Source organism: Physella acuta, unplaced genomic scaffold (assembly GCF_028476545.2).
Source record: "Physella acuta isolate Inbredline_101_S28 unplaced genomic scaffold, ASM2847654v3 ptg000118l, whole genome shotgun sequence".
Taxonomy (NCBI): domain Eukaryota; kingdom Metazoa; phylum Mollusca; class Gastropoda; family Physidae; genus Physella; species Physella acuta.
Window position 1 is genome coordinate 595,318 of NW_026731638.1, and position 11,221 is coordinate 606,538.

The 11,221-nt window shown below is 33.8% G+C and overlaps 1 protein-coding gene across 1 annotated transcript; it reads right to left on the reverse strand.

Annotated features, from left to right (window-relative positions):
• Window positions 1-385: 385 nt before the first annotated feature.
• Window positions 386-2,687, reverse strand: LOC131934866 (uncharacterized). The gene is made up of 3 exons (XM_059291014.1): window positions 2,555-2,687; window positions 1,985-2,161; window positions 386-1,659 (listed from the first exon to the last, which is right to left on the reverse strand). Exons 1-3 carry the CDS (start codon window positions 2,673-2,675, stop codon window positions 1,112-1,114), a joined length of 846 nt encoding a protein of 281 aa, XP_059146997.1. The 5' UTR covers window positions 2,676-2,687; the 3' UTR covers window positions 386-1,111.
• Between the last annotated feature and the right edge of the window lie 8,534 nt (window positions 2,688-11,221).

Below are 11,221 nucleotides of genomic sequence, written 5' to 3' on the forward strand. Positions count from 1 at the left end.
AACACATACATATTTAGTGTTAAATACATTATACAATAACATAGAACCGCTCCATTAAACATTTGAATTATTTTATTAAATTATACGATAACGTAGACCCGTTCCCTTAAACATTCCAACATTTTATTAAATTATTTGATAACATAGATAACTTACCTTCTTACCTTAATTAAACATTCCAACACTTTATTAAAGTATCGATAACATAGACCCATTCCATTAAATATTCCAACACTTTATAAATTATACAGTAATATAGATAAGTTTCATTAAACATTCCAACATTTTATTAAATTATACGATAAGATACATTGATCAGTTACATCAAACATTCCAACATTTTATTAAATTATTTGTTAACAAAGATAACTTAATTTATATTAAATTATACGATAACATAGAACAATTACCTTAAGCGTATTACCCTACAGTTATATTTAAAACGTAATTGTAATCTCACTGTTCTGTATACTATCTCATTTGCGACTAAATCATTGAGATGAGGTACGTTGGGGGAAAGAGAAGATCAGGTAATAGCCCAATCGTGCAATGTGTGGTACTGATGGGTTGTATAGATACAGTAAGGGACGTGAGACATAGTGTTATGGTCAAAGTTGATAAAACCGTCTCTGTGATTCGTTGGCTGATGAGACTATTTGGAGAATACTATTTGGAGTGTAGACTATACAGTTCTATAGGGCGGAGGGTGAGACTATTTGGAGAATACTATTCGGAGTGTGAGGCTTTACAGTTGTATCGGGTAAAGGGTGAGTTCATTGGATAAATGTGGTGGTCCGGATAGACATACATATAGTATGTGTATGAGTGTTTGTTTTCACAATAGCTTAAAGAACACTTTTGTAATAAAATCGTGGGTCCAGTTTTTTTAATAGTGTTCTATAATTACAATTATATAATTCTATAATAAATACCTCATTACATAACATGTAATCTGGTGTGAATTATCTGCTACAACAGTTTTGTGTTTACATGGTTCTAGAGCTATTCTGTCGGTACAGTTGATTTAACAGTTAGGACACACATGTGGAGCAGCGTTTGTATGTGTTGTTGTTAGATCTTGCTGGGCGTGGTACTGTGACGTTGTTTGACGTCAAGGGTACAGACTTGTGTAGGATGGCGGGTCATAATCAGGCACGGTCATGCTGGTCCGTGTATCTCTTTGATTCCAGTTGGACGTTTGATAAACTGGACGAACGGATGAGTCTAGTCGAGATGGTGCGTGATGATACGTAGTATTCGAGGCGCTCGGAATCGAACCTGTTATTGAAGCCGTGTTAGTGTTGTTAATAACCTGAACTCTCTGATTCAAATTTGACGAAGTGTGAGCAGGACGAACGGATTTGTTTCGACTAGACTTTGTGTGTCGAGCTGGGGTATTCGAGGAGACTGGATGAGAACTGGGAATATGAATTGTGTTTGAATTAGTCATGACATGATTCTCTGTTTGATGGGAAGGTACTGGTACAGTGAAGATGGAGTCACGGTTATTCAAGGTGTGTGAATTAGATCTTCCAGACCTCGTTCTTTGGAGTCGGATATGTTTGCGATAGGCAAATGCTATTATTATTGCTAAAATGGAGATCACTACTACCAAAGGGAAAACTAATTTTAGGAGAAAAGAGGAATCGTTTGTTTCCGCTGTGGAAAAACGTAAAACATTAAATTGTTGTTATGTTGTATCATTCTTTTATTAGTTTATGTAGGTGTTAGTATTAGTTCCTGATGTAATGTATTTCGTTACTTATTTATAATTCATATCTAGCTTTAAATATATTAATTTAAAAAAAAATTCTTCAAGTCTCAAAATGCTTTGCATTGTTTCTTACCATGCGAAGTAAATAATGGTATACATATTAAATTAATGTTTGCTGGATAAAATCTGGATAATCTCTTCAGTATATTTTTTTATAATATCTTATCACAACCTACTTGGTTGCCATGCAAGTATTGGACACAACATTACCTCCAAATGAAAAACTGCATACAACAATTTGAGTCTTTGGTTGTTGATGAAAGCCATACAAACATGTTAAATTTTGCATGACTTTTGTTAGGTGTTCTATATTCATTGTGATGGACATATCAGCAGAACGGTAATAACTGTTGTAATCTTTAACTCGAAGTAACGCCTGAAAGTTGGCTGAAAATATCAAGCTTTCTTTTGTTATAAGCATGTATTTATATATAGACACATAGTCACTTTGACAGACGCAAAAACACAAACAACAACACATAGACGCACACACGCACGTAGGCATACGGTCAGATAGACACACAGACACAAAACACACTGATAGTTATACACAAAACACACAGACACACATACACGTATGCACACACATGCAGACATACACATACAGTAACACCCAAACTCAAATACACGAAAACACACAAGAACACAGCCTAATACAGTCACATAAATATACGTTACAATATATATTTTAATGTGTAACAATTGTACATGGCAAAACTGAATTGCTTTAATTTAGGACCTTATTTCAGAAGTAAGCAGAAACACAGTACACTATCTTACTTTGATCGTAGTTTACTTGACAGGTATAAGATTCATCGCATTCGGCAATGCTTATTGTTGTTCCATTAATTGTTATTAAGTTCCATCGAATGCTCGAAAATAATGCTTTGTTTAGATCCATTTCACACAAAAATGGGTCTCCTTCGTTAACTTAAAACGTCTTTGCTTGACACAAAAGCACTGGGAAAAAATAACGTTTGAAAAAAATAATTCATAAATATATATATATATATATATATATATATATATATATATATATATATATATATATATATATATATATATATATGTGTGTGTGTGTGTGTGTGTGTGTGTGTGTGTTTTAATTAGGTCCTCAATGGAGAAAGAAGTATGCTCTAAAAGTTGAGGATGGACTACTATTTAATCTTAGAATATATTATCCAATAAAATAGTAATTATTATTACCAATGCAGCTATGCAGCCATACAAAGAAAACAATGCGTGCCATGGCTGCTGCCATAGATTAAGGTGGTGAACTGCTAAAAGATTAAATTAATGTCTATTAACATCATTGGTCGTGTGGAGATGATGAATAGAACAAAACAGTCGCTGCTTTTCCGTTTCGTATACTTGAAGTGTGCTCTTGGTAAATTGATTTAATCTTAATTTAACAATTTAATTAACATAAGTCAAATTTACATTGATGTGAATGTGAATGTATGATTATTTATTTATAAACAAATTTAGAAAATTTCTTTATAGTGTGTTTTATATCTAGAAAATTAAATCATTGTATACTAACAACAATTATAATTTACTAAGTATATGATATATTTCTTCAATTCTTTCTCTTTAATCTTTTAAGTAAATATATAACCACAGCGGTTCCAGTGGCAATTGTGTGCTTACTTAACCTATAAAACCGTAGTTAAGTACAGCCAACCGTGACAGCGTTTACAAGACATACGTGGAGATCAAGTTCGGTACGTTCTATTGTACTTCCTTGTTGATGTGTTGTTTCTGTGTGTGTTGTGTTTTGTTAATCAGAAAATATTTTATACTTAAAAGAGTAACAAATAAAGCGGGTGCGATCTCCCCTAAACTTTCTCAAACATTCTTGTATAATGCATTTTTTTTGAGAAATCGGAAATAGCGTAAATTACAACTTCGTGAACGATAATTACTCATTTCATTTATCTATCTCAAACAGTACTAAAGTTATAGGCTTTAAAAAAATAAATGTAGAATAAGTTCATTTTCTGGTTATCGGAACTCGCTTAAAGTTGATTCAGAACTACAAATTTGATATAATTCTTATAGATGAAATGTCATCAACCTAGCTGTAATGGTACTCAAGTTATCGTGTTACAGACATACACACAGACACACAGACACTAAAATACGGACAAAATTGCAATACTATGTTCTTCCGAATGAGGGAGGTTTTAAAACATCGAGTTTTGTGAAAATCTCGATTTCGATTTTTTGCACGATTACAATACTTCCTCTATACTTCGTTTACGAGAAAGTAAAACATGAGGAAAAAATGTGTTCTTGTTTATAGAATCAAACTGTGTTTTTAATCAAGAAATATAACACATCAAGACAAGTCGTCAATGATTTAAATATGAGATATAAAAGACTCCCTTGCGTCTTCTACACTATATTTGATTCGGATTTTAAAAGCTGTGTAAACAATTTTAATGTAGACAATTGAAGCCTGGCATATTATGATCTCAATTCTAAACAGACAAATATTTTTCACATAATCGATGTTTAGGTTATTATTTTTTTTTACTTTCTTTATTAAGTATAATCACGTCTCTTTGTGACTAGCCCGTTTTTTTTTAAATTGAGTAACACTCAGTTCTTATGTGTGTATTTTTGTTTCGTTTTTATCTCGTTTTTATTTTCTAATTGTTGTTGATAAATGTGTGAATGATAAATCAAGCATTGTGAAAGTAAACTACACTAAAATACAAAAAAATAAAACCTGATAGAAAAATACAGTCTTTTCTACCGACTACACATAGTAATAAAAAGTAACTAAGGGTCGATTGCTAAAAATACAATATTGAAAATTAAGTTTTAAATTGAGCTCATAATGTTATTTTTATTGAACAACTTTTAAAACTCTGATAAAATCTAGCTTGCCGTATGAATATAAACTAGACACCAAATAAAACTTAATTTTAAAACTGTCTTTTATTTTAACATGAAGATGACTTACCTGTATCTATCCCGACTCTCTGAACTACACAACTTTCCGCAAGATTTGCTGTTATGATCTTGCAAGTAAAGAGTAGCACACAATAACTGTGTTTTGCTTTAACATTGAGATGACTTACGTGTATCTATCCCGACTACCCCGTCTCTCTGAACTAAACAGCTTTCCGCAAGCTTTGCTGTTACGATATTGTAGGTAGAGACGGAGTGATGCGTTTCTATTCTATAATTAAACTATACAAACTTGTGTGACGGTCACGGGTTGATGAATATAGCGGGGTCGTGTGTAGTGATGTAATGATCGTTTGTGGAGGTGTAAGGGTAGATTGTAGTGACGTAAGGATTATGTGTAGTGATGTAATGATCGTTTGTAGAGAGGTAATGGTAGATTGTAGTGATGTAAGGGTAGTGTGTAGTTATGTAAGGAGAGCTTTATAGCTATGAAAGTTTAAGGAGCAAATGCAGTTATGCGAAGATAATTTGTAGCTATGTTAGAGTCGTTTGTAGTTATGTAAATGCCATTGTAGTTAAGTAAGGATCATGCGTAGTAATTTAAAAGTCGTCTGAACTATTTTAATAAATTATTCTATTTTGGTTATGTAAGTGTAGCATTAGCTTTTTATGGGTAATTTGTATTGTAACGAAGTTTTTATGACCGTTTTCATTGAATTTTTTTATCATTGAACAACGTGATTCTCTTATATTAAGTTTGTATATTAAGCAAATATATACAAATTATTTTATAAGTATTTTCCATCATCATACACAATGCATCTCAATAACTTGAATATTTTTAAAACAATTTTATTATTTTTTTCTTATATTATCTTACACACAAATCTCAGTATTTAGCAAATCTGGCTTTCCGTAAGTTATTGTATTATGAAATTCAAGAGTACGTTGGTGCTGCTCTTTGGTCGGCACGGGTTGCATGCTATTTAATCAAACATTTGGAGGACGATCGTTTGCTGACGACGTGTTGTGGTATGTAGTGGTGTAGGTTGATGTGGTACCATAACATGGAGGGATGTCGGTTAATGACGTGCTGTGGTATGGAGGTGGGTTGGTGGGATAGAGGCTTGTGTAGGACGGTGGATCCAGGCTTGATGGGGTTAGTTCCATTTTCGGATGTACCTGGTGCAGGGTTGACGTTTGCTCAATAGTAAAAACAGAGGCGTTTAGCTGTGACGTATTGTGGCCTTGAGCGACCTGGCGGTGTGAGGTTGTGTGACGTGTAGTGGCATTGCGGTGTGACGTTGTGTGACGTGGAGTGGCATTGCGGTGTGACGTTGTGTGACGTGGAGTGGCATTGCGGTGTGACGTTGTGTGACGTGGAGTGGCATTGCGGTGTGACGTTGTGTGGCGTGGAGTGGCATTGCGGTGTGACGTTGTGTGACGTGGAGTGGCATTGCGGTGTGACGTTGTGTGGCGTGGAGTGGCATTGCGATGTGCCGAATACCGTAGAGAAATATCTTGACGTTGGCTTACGTTTTGTAATGACGTTGTGTGACGTGGAGTGACGTCAGATGGAATGACTCTTAAATCGGACGGTTGGTCCAGATGACTTTGGCTCAAATCACTTGTCTGTTGCGAGTTTCGTTGTACAGCTGAAAGAGTATTGTTTTCTCCTATGTCTACAGTCTCTGTACATCTATTTACTTGGCGGTTCCGTTGTTGTTTTTTATAACAGTAACATCTGACACACATAAACACAAACATTCACAAAACCGCGGTTCCAGAAATAACAGAGGGGATTATTTTATGGTAAACTGGAATGTTTATCACGAAACCATTTTGTTCTGTTGGTTTCCGTGTCGTAGGCGCCGCTGAAAAAAAGACGTATTATTTTAATTCAAATTCATAAATATTCTGTTTAGTTCACTTAATCCAGTGTCGTCGCTAGAGGTATATCTAGGGTTGGGTGGGTGGGGCATCCACCCCTGTCGTCAAAACGTTTGAGCAAAATTTTATGCCACGTTACTGAATTATTTATAACACAGCTATTGTTTGTTACCTTACAAAATAAAGACTGATACTATCGACTTTTCGACCCAAGGTCTTCGTCAGCACACAACAGTGTGGTTAAGGACTACACACGCAAAAAGACTGTGACATTATTTTCCATTCCCTCATACAGGCTTTCATAAAGAAAGAAACGAGGACACTATCAAAATTTTAATATGGTATGGTGGGGGGGGGGGGGGTCACTTAAAATTTTCCCGGGCCTTTTGGACATAGCCAGGCCAACCCTGCATTATACATATGTTCTATTTATACGTATTAAACATGCATTTGATGCAGTAAACAATAATTGGTAGTAAGAAAAAATAGCTTTTTTTTACCCATAAATTGACATTTCTATTTCATTCTACAAACAAGTTACGAAACAGTAAAACAAATAATGTATACTACTGCAAACACAATATAGAGATAATGACATAAAATGGAAACATTAAATAAATGGACACAATTAATTTAGGGCCATCTTACAAAGAAAAAGCATTTTACCTAGAACTACAAATTCACAGTAATGGATCATAAGTCTCTCATCAATTAAACATGTTAGGTTTAATATATCTGAGTTGAAACGCTTTACTTTCATGGAGAAGAACACGTAAATCCCTCCGCTCCATGTTAGGGAATCTCTCCACCATATACAAGAGGCTTCGAAGTTGTTGTCTAAATAGAATTGTAATATAACCTAATAAACACATGCTAGTTCTTGCAGTTTAATCACATTTTTTATGCAATAGATCTTTATGTTAAACCAATTAGGTTTTAAAGCCGACTAACAATAAAATGACAAGGCATCTAGGGTTACATTGTCCATCTGACAATATATTTTGACACCTCTATAGCTGTTTTACATTCGAATGGGTCACCCACTGTCACAGTGTAATTCATTCCATCACACAACTGTACTGTTTAAGATAAATATTGTAAGAAAAAGACATGAGATTAAATTGGATATTTCGAGATGTATCATACAAGCAGCGATTTCAACACATATTATCATTATATATATATATATATATATATATATATATATATATATATATATATATATATATATATATATATATATATATATATATATATATATATAACGGCTGGCTTAAGCAATGCACTTGTGTTAAAATTAAATCATGGAATGTTAAAAGTTAAAATACCTAAGCAGCTTACGATACTAAGAAAGAAAACCTTGAGCTCCATGTATAACGGTCTTGTCACACCACGTAAAATGCTAAAAGAAAACGGATAAATGCTGCATTTTAAAACATACTTGTTTGGTTCCCTATGGTAAATTTGTTATTTGAAGGGTTCATCGAAATTACTATTTGTATTGTTACAGAATAATTAGTAGTTGGTTAATTAAACTTTATAAAGCTTTCGATATATATTAGAAATAAATACATATGCAAAGCCTACACAAAGGCCTCTAAAGAACTGTTTATTAAATTAAACACACAAAATATTTAAAGTATATTTTAAATAGAGAAATCACAATTTCAATCAAAAACGCATGTAATTCTTCATTTTTTTAGGGAATAAAAGTTTAAAATATCACATACTGAATTATTATTGTTCGTCATCACTTGCGTTGTAATAAATTGTTAAAGCTTACAATTGAATAAAATAGTCATAAATTATTAAAAACACGAAAATTTAATTATTTAAAACTTCCGTGCATAACCACTTACGAATTATTAACTTGTCTAACACATAAACTGGGTAACTTGACACTCCCAACCAGGTATGTGTGATTTCAGTAGCTTGTCTTGCTTCTATACGTTTAATCGTAAGACGTCAATAACGCTATTTTTATCACCTTGACATATAGCATTACAAGTTCACCCAACCGTTAATGCTATTTAAGTGCCCGAATTCCTAACTAGCTTGTATCTAACTAGCTAGATCTGCTCATCCACAGTAGAAGAACTTGAACAGCTAATCCATATAGAAAAAACTTGAACAGCTAAATCCAAACAGTAGAAAAGAAACATTAAGACTTGATCGGCTAAATCCAAACAGAAGAAACACACAGACGATATTTACTCGACATTGATGAGACAATATCGAAATAAGGTGATAAAAATTATCACGTTGATGACTTGACTTGAACAAAACGTCTGACTTGACTACAGCAACCCTTCTGACTTGAGTGTAGATAGATGACTTTCAAGAACTTGACGTACTTGGTAAACAGTGGAAGACCACAGACTGTAATATCTCCATTTCTGACATATGTAGCACCAATTCTTCAACCACTTGTGACATCATAAGTAACAGTAATACAATGTAGCAACATCACTTTATTGCCTCCACTTCTGACACCATATGTAACAACATGTATTCTTTGTTGTTGTGGGTTAGCTTTCATACAGGAACCCGAGCAACAGTGGCAACTTGAAATGACAACTTTATTTACACTATGTACAGATAAATCCGTGGTACATCCATATTTGAAGATCAACTGATATAGGTACAAATAATAATCACGACTCCAAGTCATGGAGACATCTTACATTTACTGTCATCGTTCCAGTCCCAAGTCCTAGCACACAACACCCGTTCACCTTTCGCTCTCTCTTTTATTCACCACTTTCCCTCCCCTTACGTCAATGAGCGATCTCAACCAAAAGCATGGATAAACACATGAGGATCGCTCAGACAGTCCTTCCGCTAGCCAGGTACTCTTCATTCATGCAAAACACAATATAATAAAGATACATAATAATACAGTCTGTGACAGTGGTGCATATACGTGCCTATATATATGTATTTGGTTATGTTTAGATATGCTATCAGTGTGTTTATACAATAGGTCGTATGGGTGTGTAAGTTTAAAAGATAGAAATGCGTGAAATAGCAAGAAAAGAAAACTATTGTTTTCGCACACTTTAGATCAGGTGACATGAATCGATGTAAGGTTAAAGGGGAATAACCGCCTCCATGTTGTTCCTGGTCTAACCTGGTTTTGTAACAGGTCTGATAAAGACTACACTAGTCTATTCAGTCAGCATGAAAACAAAAAACAATCGAGTGCAACATGTAGAGTTGTCGTGGATTATGAAAAAATGTGTTTCCTACCCATACACGAACACACATACATATACACTAACACACAAACACACAAACACGCATATATATATATATATATATATATATATATATATATATATATATGTATTTATATATATATATATAATATTTACATAGACATATATATATATATATATATATAACCATGTCTATGTAAATATTATATATATATATATATATATATATATATATATATATATATATATATATATATATATATATATATATATATATATATATATATATATATATATATATGTATATATATATATATACCGATACAGATACAGATGCTGACTCAGACACAGACGCAGATACACAGATACACAGACCATATACAATTATACTCACCTTCCGATTTATGATAAGCCAATAACTTGAGCACTGTTTATCTTAGGCGGACGCAAGTTCACATATCAGTAATACATTGTGTGTACATGCTATATAGTTTGAAGGATTTCCGGTAAAGGTATATTGTATTTTGTATTTTGCTCTATTTCCGTGTGAAGACCAGAACGTAATAATTTCCAACTTAATTTCCTTCCTCACTCATACAGCCAGACTTAAAACGACACAAATACAACATTACGTATGTCTGGTATTAGCATTGTGTTAACACAAAACGCATGTTGTACCACTAATTTTATTTAAATTAGGACATACGGATTTAAGTAAAACTCACCATATACACTTTTAGTATTAAATACATATTACGATAACATAGAGCAGTTACATTAAACATTCCAACATTTTATTAAATTATACGATAACATACATAAGTTGCCTTAAACATTCAAACATTTTATTAAACGAGCCGGCCCGCGGCATAACATACGCCGCTATTTAGTTGTTGTTTTTTCTACTTTTCAGTTATTCATAATTTGTGAATTCGACAGTACCAACGCTGCCACTGAAAATATTTCTTTATAAAACTAAAAGTAGCTCGTTAAGGACCAAAATCCCCCCCCCCCCCTCGTTCCTTTCACCCCCCCCCCTCCCCCCCCCCCCCCCTCCGTTAAAAATCGTTGGCTCTGCTTGTAAACATTTAGAGTGAACACAGCTCACTAAAACCATGTAGGGGTGGGGAGGTAGGAAGCGCGTTTACAGCTTGTTTTCTAGGCGCGTTTGCAGCTTGTTTTCTAGCGGCTCCCAGAAGAGAATTATATATATAGATTATATGATAACATAGACCAGCTACCTTAAGCGTATTACCCCACATTTATATTGAAAACGAAATTGTAATCTCACTGTTCTGGATACCATCTCATTCGCTACTAAATCATGGAGATGAGGTACTTTGTCCCCATGGTTAATGTTGGGGGAAAGGGAAGATCAGGTAATAGACCGATCATGCAATTTGTGGTTCTGATGGAATGT

What these genes read in the sequence shown, in the direction of transcription:
- LOC131934866 (XM_059291014.1), bottom strand. Translation starts at nt 2,675, where the DNA reads ATGGATCTAAACAAAGCATTATTTTCGAGCATTCGATGGAACTTAATA. An exon ending in TCAAGTAAACTACGATCAAA is followed by an intron (nt 2,162 to 2,554) that starts GTAAGATAGTGT and finishes TGATATTTTCAG; the next exon opens with CCAACTTTCAGGCGTTACTT. An exon ending in ATGCAGTTTTTCATTTGGAG is followed by an intron (nt 1,660 to 1,984) that starts GTAATGTTGTGT and finishes GTTTTTCCACAG; the next exon opens with CGGAAACAAACGATTCCTCT.